General features: G+C 46.2%; 1 protein-coding gene across 2 annotated transcripts in view; it reads left to right on the top strand.

The window, feature by feature from the left end:
* The window catches only part of MTMR12 (myotubularin related protein 12), a 70,554-nt gene extending 56,716 nt beyond the window's left edge, over positions 1-13,838 (top strand). Inside the window, exons 12-17 of one of the 2 annotated variants that reach the window (XM_066244258.1) lie at positions 135-205; positions 3,712-3,884; positions 6,466-6,633; positions 7,554-7,715; positions 8,552-8,593; positions 10,945-13,838. In XM_066244258.1, coding sequence (XP_066100355.1) covers positions 135-205; positions 3,712-3,884; positions 6,466-6,633; positions 7,554-7,715; positions 8,552-8,593; positions 10,945-11,514 — 1,186 coding nt within the window. In that variant the 3' untranslated portion in view covers positions 11,515-13,838. The remainder of the gene's footprint in view (positions 1-134; positions 206-3,711; positions 3,885-6,465; positions 6,634-7,553; positions 7,716-8,551; positions 8,594-10,944) is intronic. The other variant, XM_066244259.1, reaches the window with a different exon arrangement.
* Positions 13,839-14,139: the final 301 nt, after the last annotated feature.

The following is a 14,139-nucleotide window of genomic DNA, read 5'->3' as shown; positions in this document are numbered from 1 at the left end:
TTCTTTTGTAGGGTTTTAGCAAAAATAAATAAGATAAAAGCTGCAGATCAGGTCAGACTGTCTCTAAATTTCTTATTGTTCAACATCAAGTTCAAGAACTAATGCCTTTTTTTTCTTATCTCTTTCCCATTTAGACGTTGCCTGAAAAAAGCAATAGAGATAATAGAATGTCTGGAAGCACAAAACATGAACGTTCTTCTTTTAGGTAATATATTTAAAACTCAAAGTGTGGTCCCATTTTCCTCCACTTGAGATTCAGTTTCTGCACATATAGCTCTAGGTTATAGGTATTGGTTTGTACAAGGAATCAACTCGTATAGATATCCTTCCCAGTTTCTCCTACCCTGACCTAGGAATCCTTTGCATTGGATTTCAGAATTACAGTGAAAAGCCAAATTCTTTATTTTTAAGGTTTTGTTTATTAAATATATCACATAGGTAGGATATAAAACTGAGACTCATGGATTTCCCAGGGGAGGGGAGTAAAGAGGGACAAATATATAGTGACGGAAAATGACTTGACTGTGGGTGATGGTTACACAGTGCATTCAGCAGTTCAAATGCTATAGAGATGTTCACCTGAAACCTGTATACTCTTATCGATCAGTGTCAACCCATTAAATTTAATTACAAAAAAAAATTTTTTTTTTAATTATTGATTGATTTTTACAGTGCAGGGGAAACAAGAAGTATTGACTCATGCCTGTCCACGTGGTGGTGCAGTGAATAAAGCGTTGACCTGGGACACTGAGGACACAGGCTTGAAATCCTGAGGTTGCTGGCTTGAGTGTGGACATTTCTGGCTTGAGCGCAGGCTCACCAGCTTGAGCACATGGTCTCTGGCCTGAGCGAGAAGTCACTGGCTCGGCTGGAGTGCCACCCCTGCTCCCCACCATCAGGGCACATATGAGAAGCAATCAGTGAACAACTAAAGTGCTGCAACTACGAGTTGATGCTTCTTGCTCCCTCCCTTCCTACTCTGTGTCTGTGTGTGTCTCTCTCTCACACACACACAAAATCACAAAATAAAAAGAGAACTATCAACTCATAGCTACTTCCCATTAGTTGTTCATTGATTGCTTGTCGTATGTGCCTTGACCAGACAAGTGCAGGGTTTTGAACCGGCAACCTCATTGTTCCAGGTTGAAGCTCTATCCATTGCACCACCATAGGCCAGGCCAAAACCTAATTCTTTCACTTGACATTTGGAGATCTGTTGGTGGCCCAAGAAGAAGGAATTATTTGGTATCTTTACCAAAGCTCACATTTCCTAATGTTTGGGATTTTTAAAAAATGTTTTCCATTGATTTGAGAGAGAGAGAGAGAGAAGCATCCACTTGTTCCACTTAATTGTTTCATTTAGTCATGTACTCACTCATTGTTTGCTTCTTGTATGTGCCTTGACCGAGAATCTAACCTGTGACCTTGGCATGCTAGGACGATGCTTTATCCACTAAACCCCCTGGCCAGGGTGAATTTTGTTTTATATTAACTCAAGTTGGTTAAAGTTATAATCTTTAGATAATCCCTTTTATAGAAAGAGACCTATGGACTGTTGAATTATTTATATATATTTGTGTTTGACAAACTCATGCAGTTGCCATAGACACTTTGTGGTCTGTAATTTCCTCTTCTTCAGTGCGCTTAACTTGCTGTATGTGAGAACAAGACATAAACATTCACAATGTGTAAAAGCAAGTGTAAACCACCATGCAACAGAGATATTACAGGAATTGGTTAGGACTGAACTAAAATAATGTCTGCTTTAGAATATTTTAGGTTTTTTATACCCCTACATTTCAAATTAAGTAGATCGTCTCATGCTCTCCTACTCAGACTTTTATCATTTCTCTGACACACTCCATGACTGCTGAGATTTAGCTTTCACAGGCTGATGAGAGAAAGGGTCTGCCCATATGTGACTTCTGCACTGCCCAGTGCTGGCTCAGATTTTTAGTATGTTTATTGAGCACATACCATGTGCAGGTCTCTATACTTCTGCCTTCTAGAAGTTTACAGTGTAATGGGAGAGTTGGCCTAAGCATGTTACTGAAGAAGACCTACCCACCACCAGTAGGACAGAGGACTACCTGATGAAAAGGAGGAAGGCCAAAGATTGGGGCTTTGAGAGCTAGAAGTCCCCTGGGCAAGCCTGCACTGACCAAGAGGTGCATAAAATGAAATGGGAATCTTTGGTTAATGTGGTTGAGGTGTCACTTGCTCCTAGGTGGACTAGAGAGTTGTCTCTAATCTGGAATCTCATTTTCTAGCCCCTCTTCCTAGATGAAAATTCTTTTTTTTTTTTCTTTTCTCTTTTCTGAAGCTGGAAATGGGGAGAGACAGTCAGACAGACTCCCGCATGCGCCCGACCGGGATCCACCCGGCACGCCCACCAGGGGCGACGCTCTGCCCACCAGGGGGCGATGCTCTGCCCCTCCGGGGCGTCGCTCTGCCGCGACCAGAGCCAGTCTAGCGCCTGGGGCAGCGGCCAAGGAGCCATCCCCAGCGCCCGGGCTATCTTTGCTCCAATGGAGCCTTGGCTGTGGGAGGGGAAGTGAGAGACAGAGAGGAAGGAGGGGAAGGGGGTGGTGGAGAAGCAAATGGGCACTTCTCCTATGTGCCCTGGCCGGGAATCGAACCCGGGTCCCCCGCACGCCAGGCCGACGCTCTACCGCTGAGCCAACCGGCCAGGGCCGAAAATTCTTTTTTTTGAAACTCGTGTGTTTGTGTAGTTTAGGCTTGTAGGTGTAGAAGCAGCATACGTGTAAACCTGGCCCTGTACTGCTTCCGGTTCTGGGGTCAGAGAGTTTGAACAGTGTAACCGCTCTCTACTTACAAGCCCATTTTTTGTTTCTTTAGTTCCAGTAATACCAGCACCATTATCCTCATGGACGTTTTAAAGTAGCAACGTGAGTTGCACTTTTATTTGTAAAGAGGAAACTCTGGGGTGTTAGACCCTGACTTTTGGATCTTAAAACTTTCTAAAACAAATGCATGGATGTAGAAGTGTGTCTTTATATGCTATGAGTCATGAATGTTAAACAGGTATTTGAATGGAATTGTCGTTGTGTTTTGTACAGTACACTGCAGGGTTGGGTGCAAGAAAATAGGCTAGAGAGCTCCCCCTGTAGGCCAGGCAAAGAGCAGCAGGTCCCTCTGCTCCCTTAACAGAAATTGAAAGAGCGTGGAGCTGAGAATCAGAGCATTAGGTGCACTCCAGAAATAGTCAGCTATCTCCATGGCAGAAGGAGTACAGGAATTGGGAAGAAGGAAGGAGATCAGAGGTAAATCTGAAAAACAGCTGAGCCTGGAAACAGTGAGTTCTGTGATAGAAACTGACACACCACCCTGGAGGGTTTTGATCTGCAGAACACAGCAGGTCACTGATGTGTGTGTGCCAACCTCACTGTGGGACACACTTGAACGCCCACACACCGACAGTGGATTTGCCATGTTGTGTTTATTCTTTTGTAAGCAAATCCATATTTAGTTCCAGTGTGTGCTAGAACCCAGCCAGGCAGGCTAGAAGCGCTTTGTCTCTCCGTCTGAAACATTACCTTTTTTGCTGGCCCTTGTTTGCAGGGAATTAGAGCTTGACTATCCATTGCAGACCCTGGTGCTGCTATGAGTGCTGTGCATATGAATGCTCTTTATAGGTTTTAACACACTTTACCCTCCTTCCTCTTTGCACTGCTCCCTGGGCCCTCGAAGAAGAGAATGCATCCGACCTCTGCTGTCTCGTTTCCTCTCTGGTGCAAGTGATGATGGACCCCCACTGCAGAACCCGGAGTGGTTTCCAGAGCCTCGTCCAGAAAGAGTGGGTCATGGGCGGGCACTGTTTTCTGGACCGCTGCAACCATCTACGTCAGAGTGACAAGGAGGAGGTGAGTGTCCTCAGTGCAGGCCATTTTGCGTCGTGTGAAGAAGTGCCCAGTCTGTTCATTTCTGTCCATCACTGTAGGGTTGCTGTTTGCAGAGTGCACACTATACAACTCAGTAGGAAGCTGTGGTCACTTCGCTGTTTAATGACCTTGAATGTTTAAACAATATCGAAATCCTTCCAGAGGAAAGAGATATTGTGTTTAGCATGTTCTGTTCTAAATTGTGTACACGAAAGGTGTATATATGTTTCACTGTGGGAGTAATACTGATTTGTAAAACTTAAATAAAAATTAACTCAGTGAGTGAGACTCCTATTATTTCTATTAAGTTAGCCTTCACAAAAAAATGAGTATTCAGGGTACAAGTTTAAACTTTTTTTTTTTTTACAGAGACAGAGAGAGAGTCAGAGAGAGGGACAGATGGGGACAGACAGACAGGAATGGAGAAAGATGAGAAGCATCAATCATCAGTTTTTGTTGCGACACCTTAGTTGTTCATTGATTGCTTTCTCATATGTGCCTTGACCGTGGGCCTTCAGCAGACCGAGTAACCCCTTGCTCGAGCCAGCAACCTTGGGTCCAAAAGCTGGCAAGTTTTGCTCAAACCAGATGAGCCCACGTTCAAGCTGGCGACCTTGGGGTCTTGAACCTGGGTCCTCCGCATCCCAGTTCGACGCTCTATCCACTGTGCCACCGCCTGGTCAGGCCAGGGTACAAGTTTCATATAGAAAATACATAACACAAAATAAATTTTCATTGCACATAAACCTTTTCAAAGTAAAGCAACAGTGACATTATCGCCCTGCTGTCAGAGCCTTAGAGGTGTGTCCATGAGCCGTGCACATGGCCTTTCTGTCCCTGGCTATGTGACTTGCCCTAGACCTGGGCCTCTAAGTCCAAGCACAGAAGTGTTAGTGTTCTAGTTTGGTTAGTGAAAATGAGCCCCCAAGTTGTGTTGTACTTGTCTCGCCTACAGCTGTACACCTTTGGTTGTATTATTAATGGGTATTGAAGAAAAAACGAAAACAGGCATTTTCTTTAGTTCAATCACCCGCAGAGCTACTGTGTGCTAGTAGCATGACTCTTGGTTTTTCTTACCCCAGATAATGAGCACATCTTCTCTGTGTGAGGCGAACAGCTTTGCCCACACGCTGTGGGGCTAGAGAGCGGAGGCGCGTGCCCTGATGGCCATGCGGTGTCCTTGGAGACCCAGGCCTCTCCCGTTAGCCTGGGGCCTTCTTTCAGGCCTCTCTACTACTCGGCCTCTCGTTGAGATGAACGGCAGTCACTGTCTTTCATTCTAGGAATGGGCTTTGCCTTTCTGATGGATTCAGATAATATGATAGGCAGAGAGAGCTGATACAGCCTGGGGAAGAGTGCTTTTATGTCTAAGAATTTAGAACTGGCAGGCACCTTGTCTAGTGGAGAGAAAGTCCAAGAGACTGATTTGCTGACGATCCAGCCCTGGCAGAAGTCACCCATAGTTTCTGAGCCTATGTCCTTGACTGCACAAAGAGGTGCAGATATTTTTCACTCTGTTTGATGGTAATGAACATAAAATGAGGTTTCTTAGCATCTCATGCCAACACACCAGAGTTTTGAAGGAAAACTGGGTGGTCTGTTTGTGATATAGATGATGCAGCACTGGACTTCAGTTCAGGAGTCAAGAGCTGTGTGTGAGGTTGGCTGGCCTTGGCGAGGCTGTACCATGGCTAGTCTGACCCCCGACAGGGCCACTGGTGGCACAAGGGGTAAGCACTTTGTGAGTGACAAAGCACCCTAGAGAACCACCATTTCTAGTAATGTAGGACTCACCTCTCGGTAGCTAAGGAAGGAGGCCATCAGTTAGAAGAAATACATTTCTGGCCTGGCCTGTGGTGGGTGGTGCAGTGGATAAAGCACTGACCTGGAACTCTGAAGTCACTGGTTCAAAACCCTGGCTTGCCTGGTCAAGGCACATATGAAAAGCAACTATGAATTGATGCTTCCTGCTCTTCCAGCTCCCCCTCCCACCTCTCTCTCTCTCTCTCTCTCCTTTCAAATCAATAAAGTCTTTTAAAAATATTTTTGTGAAAAAAATACAGATTTTTTTTTTTTTTTTTGCATCTGCCCCCTGTCTTCTCTTTTTCTGGGCTCTCATTGAGGGGGTGGGAAAGCAGGTATTGACAAAGTTTGAAACAATTGAATATAGTTTTTTTTTGTAATAAAATTAAGAAGAAGAATGGAATTCTTTCAGGGGAGTAACATTACACTTAATTGGGGTCCAATGTTAGTGCTTCCTGTCTTCAAAATCAACTGCAAGTGCTCATCTGGTAACACTGACCGATAGTGAGAGTTTGCACAGTTCGTCTCTGAAATGAGGCACAGGTAGGTCCTGCCGAATGTTGGTGCTAATCCACGAGCATGGGGTTTCAGTTAGACGTGTTTACTGCTTGGGGTGGGGTGGGGCCTTCTGTGTTACCCAGAGAGTACGGTGCTCAGCAGTGGTGTGATTCCACAGTGTAGAGATGGCTGACCTGAACTCAGGTGGCTGGCAGTGGACCCTCAGTGCCCACTCAGTAACGTATGTCTTGTTTCCATGTAGGTTCCTGTGTTCTTGCTTTTCTTAGATTGTGTCTGGCAGCTGGTGCACCAGCACCCCCCAGCATTTGAATTCACGGAGACTTACCTGACCGTTTTGTCAGATAGCCTGTACATACCTATTTTTAGCACCTTCTTCTTCAATTCGCCTCATCAAAAAGAAACTAATATGGTAAGAGTCCCTCTTAGGAACATGTGAGCTGAAGAAGCCATGTCTCACAAGCAGGGTGCAGTAAGTAAGATTGATGATAAGAATGAAACATACTAAACTGACAGTGTACAAGGCCCTGTTCTGAGAGCTTTCTGAGGATTGTTGTTTAATCCTCACAACACCTGTGGACCTGCATTATTATCCCCGAGAAGCTGAGGCACAGAGAAGGGAAGTAACTTTCCCTCAGTCACACAGTAAATATTAGAGGTGGGAGCAAGTATTGGCGTTGGGGAATTAAACAACTGAAAGCTGTCCTTTGTAAGATGGTCAGACCAGCTGCCTTCTCCTCCGTTGCCTGCTGGGAGGTGCTTGGGAGGAGTGGAGGCGAGGCAGAGCGGGGAAACGGAGCTTGTCCCCTCAGTCTCCTGAGGCCATGCTGCCGAGGGCGGCACCTGGCCTGCCTCAGTGCCTGACCAGCCTGTGGCAGGAGGCGGGGTTTGCGAGAGCCAGGCCTCCGGCAGGGATTCTGCCAGGTCCTGCGGTGAAGTGGGAACCACAGGACCTGGGCTTCCGGTCACACAGACCCTGGTCTCAGCCCCCAACCCTGCTGCCCACCACCAGCATTGGGTCCTCAGACGGTTCACCTTAGTTTTCTGAGCCTCAGTTTTCTCAAATGTAAAATTGCAAAACGTACAGTGACTTCACAGGTTGTTGTGAAAGTGCCCTGGACAGTGGCTGGCGTGTGATCTGCTGTGAAGTAGTGTATCCTCCTTCCTTTCCTCGTATCCCACCCAAAGCCTAGAGGACAAGCCTTCAGAAGTGAGGGGCCATGAATGCGCGGTCTCCCAGCGGTGAGGGACGCCCTTCGCGGCGGCCGGCCCTCGGAATGTGTGTGCGCCCCGGCCCTCCTGCGGCGGCGTGACCTATGCTTGTTTTGGCAGGGCAGGGAGAGCCAGGATACACAAAGCAAGCCTTTGACTCTGCTCACCGTGTGGGACTGGTCTGTACAGTTTGAACCCAAAGCCCAGACGTTGCTCAAAAACCCTCTGTATATGGAAAAGCCAAAACTGGACAAAGGCCAGCGGAAAGGAATGCGTTTCAAAGTAAGCTGTCCAATGCCTAACCCCTTCTTCTGCCCAGATACCCCATGTGTGTAAGGATAAAAGTTCCCTGCAGATCCTGCAAACCGTCTGTGCAGTTGTGGGGGACAGACGCTCATGGTCCCTGAGAACCCTTTGCTTTCAGCAGATCAGCCTTTGCCCTGATGAGACATGGCCACTTGCTGAATGTTGCTTGCTGCTGCCAAAATTGTCGTGTTCCTGGAATTGTGCATCTTACTTGAGTGTGTGGTTGGTGGGGTGAAGGGAACGTTGATGGTGTGGGCGTTACTCTGTGCAGCAGTGCATGTCTTCATAGCAAGGCCTTTCTTTGGGGGATGTACCTTTGACCCTTTCTGTCACGACCTGTGCAGTCTCTCCCCCCCACCCCGCTCTCTTGTTCCAGCACAGAAAGCAGGGCCCGGACAGATTTGGCCCTGTGCTCTAAACCACAAATGTCGAATAGTTCGGGTTTCACGTAGGTATTTGTTCCTGACTACTAGTTAGTAAAACCCAGAGTCCAGAGTTCCCTAGATGATGCATGATCTACGTGGCGTTTCCTGACCCAGTATTCCGCCCCTTAAACCCTGCAAAGGGGAGAGCAGTTGGGCAAATTCCAAGGCAGTGCTTGTCACCACTTGCCCTGGGGAGCTCCAGGGAGCCTGGCTTGTTCTGGTGTGGGAGGTGGCCTCATTCTTGAGGCTTGAGGACCCAGGCGAGCCCGAGCCAGTATTCACAAAAGGTGCCAGCTGCCAAACAACTTAAGAGCTGCTGCTTGGCCCTTTGGAGGGTCCTCAGGCCCAGGGTGAAGGTGTTTGCTGATTTAACCTCTTTCCTCCCAGCTGGAGCAGAGCGCCCTGGGCCTCGGAGCAGCGTGGCCGGAGGTTCGTTTTTCTTCCTGTGCTATGCCCCCTGGTGGCTACAGGCCCACTTCCCTAGAGAGCTGGGTTAGGATCACAGACTGCCCCAGGACAGTGGGTACAGGACCTCAGAGATGGCAAGGCCGGACCCCTTATTTTGTACAGGAAGAAACTAAGGCTCTACCTTGTAAGATGGGTTGCATTTCTCTGCCCAGATCTGGTTGTTTTCAATGTCTTTTCTCCTTGTAGGTTGGGGCAGATAGCCCAGGCTCCAGAAACTGACCAATGGGAGAGGTTTGAGCCAAAGGGTTGGACAATCTCAGATAGTACTAGACAAGTTCAGGTTGGGGCTGGGGCAACAAGGAGCTTTGAAGCCTTTGGGTTAGGGGACCAGATGTCAGGCTTGGGCTCCTTGTTAAGTGGACAGGCAGGCTTGGAGAAGTTCTATAGAGACTGAAGAGGCTGTGGCTGGCCAGCATGAAGCACTGCTCTGTGAATGTCTTCGGGAGGCCATGGGTCTGCTCAGGCATATGATCTCAACCTAGCCTCAGCCTTGACCAGGCTCCAGGCATGTGGTGCCGTCCCCACTTGAACACTGTTCACTTAGAGGATGGGTAGAAGGGGCGTCTAAGACAAAGTCTGTTAGGAGCCCATACTCTGGAGCCAGACTGTCTGTGAGTGAAACCACTTCTGGCATTTGGTAGCTGAGGCCATGGTGGATTACTTAACCTCAGTGCCTTAGTTTCCTCATTTGTAAGATGGGGTGTTAGAAGTGACTTTGAGAATTGGATACATTGATGCATATGGGCCACTGAGCACAGACCCTGGTGGCTGTTAGGGTCCCCCTGCACTCCTTACTCCCCTGTTCACCCCGACTCACCTGCATTGCTAGGGAGAAGAGAGGCTGCTGACTCCTGGCCTTCAGCTCCCCTGTCCCCGGCTGGAAAGTGAAAAATCCTAGTAATCTCTGAGTTGGGCTTTTCTCCATGGTTTTGCTTTCTTTATATTTTTATTGTTATTCTTGATTCTATAAAGGAATATTGTATTTCCTTCATAATAAAGAATACTTTTTTACAAGGAAGAACCACTAGCAGAAATATGTTAGAGAATTGTTATAAATCTAGCCAGAGAATAAAGCTTTTGTCTGTTCTTATTTCAAATGGATACCTCAGGAGCAAGGAGAGAAAGAGCTTCCCCACATTTTCACCTTCTCCTCTGATCCCTGAGCCCCCTGTGGCTTTCGACCACTCTGCCCGCCTTCACGGCCTTTTCCTAGTGCGCCCCAAAGGGAAGTGCCATGCTTGGCTGTGGACAAGTTGCCAAGGAACAAAAACCGTGTGAGAGCTCTCCCCTTTTCCACTTTGTGCAGCTTCCAGACAAGAACATCTGGTTAATTTAGTCAGTTTCTCAAATTTTTTTTTGCCACATCTAGATGACTTATCCAAAAGAATCTTTCTGACTTAGGCTTAAACTCCCACTGGACACCTGGTAACCTAAGTTTATTTTATTGAAGGGGTAGGATCTTCTGATAGTTGGCACTGCTTCCTCAGAGGTGTTCACAGTCTGGCTGGTTGGCTTAGTGGTAGAATGTTAGCCTGGTATAAGGATATTCCGGGTTCGATCCCCAGTCAGGGCACATAGGAGAAGCACCTATCTGCTTTTCTACCCTTCCCTCTCCCCTTCTGTCTCTCTCTCTCTCTCTCCCACTCCCTCTCCCTCTTTGCACCTCCTGCAGCCATAGCTCGATTGGAGCAAGTTGGCCCCGGGTGCTGAGGATGGCTCCATGGCCTCTGTCTCAGGCTGCTAAAAAGAGCTCAGTTGCTGAGCAATGAAGCAACATTCCAAAGCCCCAGATGGGCTGAGCATCACCTGTAGGGGGCTTGCCTGGTGGATCCTGATCTGGGCACATGTAGTGGTCTGTCTCTCTGCCTCTCCTGCTCTCACTGAATAAAAAAAAAAGGAAACATTCTGTTTCTTTCAGAAAATGAATAGATATCACCTTCAAACTCTCTTAAATTATTACCCCAGCTTAAGTTAAACTTGTTTTTCACAAGTACTTAGTGCCCCTTGGCGCCTTTGTGACAATGGGGAGGGGGGTGTTGAGTGTCCCTCTGTGTCACAGCTTGTCTTTCTGCACAGCTTCGGACATGCCTGGTTTCACCCACTTGTGTATAAACACAGTGCAGCTGACTGCATTGTGGAATAGACAGGAAGCCCCGCCCTCTCTGGGTATCACATTGTTTTTATGAATTTGCATTCACACGGCAATTCTGAGGGCTCGTGACTGGTTAACACAGGATTATGCCTTTGATGGGAACAATGCTGCCTGTACTGTCAGACTAACCAGAGGTTTTTGTTTGTTTTTTCTCTCAAAGCATCAACGGCAGCTTTCTTTGCCACTCACCCAGTCTAAGTCATCTCCCAAAAGAGGGTTTTTCAGGGAAGAAACAGATCATTTAATTAAAAACCTTCTGGGCAAGAGAATTAGCAAACTAATTAATTCTTCTGATGATCTGCAAGACAACTTTCGAGAGTTCTATGACAGCTGGCACAGCAAGCCCACGGACTACCACGGTCTGCTCTTGCCTCACATCGAGGGGCCAGAAATCAGAGTCTGGGCCCAGCGCTACATGCGTTGGATTCCAGAAGCCCAAATTCTGGGTGGTGGCATGGTGGCCACCATGAGCAAACTCTTGGAAATGATGGAGGAAGTCCAGAGCTTGCAAGAGAAGATCAGTGAAAGACACCACCACCAGGCAGCCCTCCAGGCAGAGGCGCCCTCCCTGCTGAGGAACTCTGTCCGCCTTTCTTCTTTGTTTCCTTTTGCTTTGCTGCAGCGACACTCCTCCAAGCCCGTCTTACCCACCAGTGGCTGGAAAGCTCTAGGAGATGAAGAAGACCTGGCCAAACGAGAAGATGAGTTTGTGGATTTAGGGGATGTGTGACCTGTCCGTTCAGGGATTGTGAAAGGGGAATTTTGAAGACTGGGATAGGAATCCAACACATTGAGCTCCAGTTGGGGTGTCACGCCGAAGCTTACTGTGCGGATGGAGGGCCGTTAGCCCAGGGCTCTGTAGGAGGAAACCTGGGCCTTCAGGAAAAGAGCTGGTTCTCTCTTTTTTCCCCCCGTATACCTGAAAGACTATGCAATTAAAACCATATCTCTAGTATTATTAATTGAAAGAATTACTACTTGACCCATAATAAAATTGCAGCTGTTATCTGAGGCATAAGTGTTAAACAGACTCTGCAATAGCTGGTGTACTACTAAAAAGGGCTTTGGTAAGATATTCTTAGACTCAATCATTTCTTCAGATTGTTTCTGTGCCAAGATAATTTCTCCAGTCACTGGGAATAGTCAGGGTTTCTCTAACCCATCTCAGTGCAGGGCAAGTTCAGCTTTATGTGATGTGTGTATGGTGAATGGAAAGATTCAGATTCAGAGGTATTGAGGTGTATGGTGTTGATTTAAACAAAAACAGCATTTTTCCTTTCTGCATCCTCTCGCCTGTAGAAAAGCTGGAGAAATCCCACTCGTGTGCCCCATCCCGGTCTTTCAGACCATCCTCTCTCCTGCATAGACTGTCACTTTGTGTGGTGGTGCTGGGCTGGCCCAACACACCACCCTTCTTCGTGGGCTGATACCTTGAGGTCCCAGCCTGATCCACACCACTCACTGCCACCCCTGCGTGCTGCCCACCTTTGGCACACATGGTCCCAGGGTCTTGCTGCTAACCTGTTGGTTGAACTGAGGGGCTCTCTTTGGTCTGCCCAGGGGAGCTTTTATTCTTCCAGAGGCCCTCAGTGTTTGCAAGTAAATTGCTTTGCCTTTTTCTAGTTGCGTGCCGAGGTCCCCCGTGGCCACCCCTCCAATGGCTTCCCCACATTCTCTGTCACCTGACAGACTGATGAGGATCACTTTTGAAGGTGGCTTTCATATGGAAGCAGTTAAGCATACATATCAGAAATGATGGTTATCATATAGTACCTCAGCGATCTAAAAAGCCATAGAGGAAACTTACCTATGTCTGGTAACCTTCTAGGATCTGCTGTCTAAATGATCTATATTTTTTAATGCAGGAAAGTACACTTTATAAGGACCGGTTTTTTCATTCTCAGTGAAACCCTGTTAAGTCCCACTGAAGGAAGGGGAAGGGAGGAATCTAATGTTAGAATGTTTCAAATGGAATGTTTGCCTTTTATATATGTTTGCTCTCCAGTATGGATCCCAATTTCAATATTACATGTTTAGAAAAACGTAATTGTCAAGGGCCATGAGAAATTTTGAAACTATTGACAAAGAAGTTTCTCAGTTGCACTGATTGTCTTATGTAAGTTCCAGAAAATGCTTTGCCGTTTTCCCACTCCTTGTTGACACATGAGCCAGGTTGGTCCTTTAAAATGACCAGCGGTTGAGGGGAGGGCAAGATCATGTATTGGGCGCCGCACACGTTTAGTCTCAGTTGCCTTAAGAGTCTCACTAGGAAGGTCAGTGTTAGGCTTGCAGTAGGGATTTTAAAAATACACTAGTTCATTAGCTCCCTTCTCGTTTGCTCTGTGGGCCTTAAACTAGCACTAACTTCCACTTCTCTGCCCCAATGCTTCCCAAGTACACTATGGAGCTATTTTTGTTACCATATTATAACGTGGATATTTATACAGTAGCCTCTTCAGTCTTAGGATCTTAGTAATTTTCATTCCAGAAATTCCCGGTGTGATGCTTTACACTTCACAAAAATGGTTTAAAGGCACAAGGTCATGGCCCTTGTCATAGCAGTTGAATGTGCATTGAAATATTTTTCTATTTTTTTTTAAATGACGATAGAAAAATAAGCTGTTATAACATGGAAGGTCATGACAATTTATGTATTTATATTTGAAATCAGATTTTATAAACTTGTATTTGTGTACAGAATTCTCAGTGCGTTTATATATTGTGACATTTCGAGATTGAAATGTGGGTAATGCTTAACAGTTAAAGCTGAAATGAGACCATTTGCTTTGTTTAAAATGTTGCACTGTTCAAATTTGGAAATGTACATTAATTTACTGTATATAATATCTTGAGTTTGTTTATACCTCCAAGTTTTTACACTGAAAATAAATTAGCTTTATTTACATTAAAAACTTTTTTTTTTTAGGGGAATAAGCTGTTGGGCTAAATATGTATTAAAGTGCTTTTTATTTTCTGGATGTACAATGGAAGTTTATACTTGTATCTCACGGCATCATAGCTGACTGCAAAAATTAAAGCACAATTTATCAGCAATACTGTTTTCTTGTGGGTGATAAGAAATGGAATGGTTACTCTCACTCATTGTGTGTGTATGTGTGTGTTTGTGTGTGTGTGTGTGTGTGTGTGTGTGGTTTATGGGTTGGATATGGTGTAAAATCAATAACCAAATAAGTATTTAAAATTTCAAGTGGTGAGAGTAGTGGCGGCAAGATGGCAATGGAGTAGGCGGACATACCAACTTCCACCTCGCAGAACCAAAGTGGATTACAACTTAATTTTAAGAACCATCATCTGGAAAAACCAACTTTGGACTAAACTAAAAGGACTCTCTCTC

This window comes from Saccopteryx bilineata, chromosome 1, assembly GCF_036850765.1.
Source record: "Saccopteryx bilineata isolate mSacBil1 chromosome 1, mSacBil1_pri_phased_curated, whole genome shotgun sequence".
Classification (NCBI taxonomy): Eukaryota; Metazoa; Chordata; class Mammalia; order Chiroptera; family Emballonuridae; genus Saccopteryx; species Saccopteryx bilineata.
This window is presented reverse-complemented; position numbering and strand designations above follow the sequence as displayed.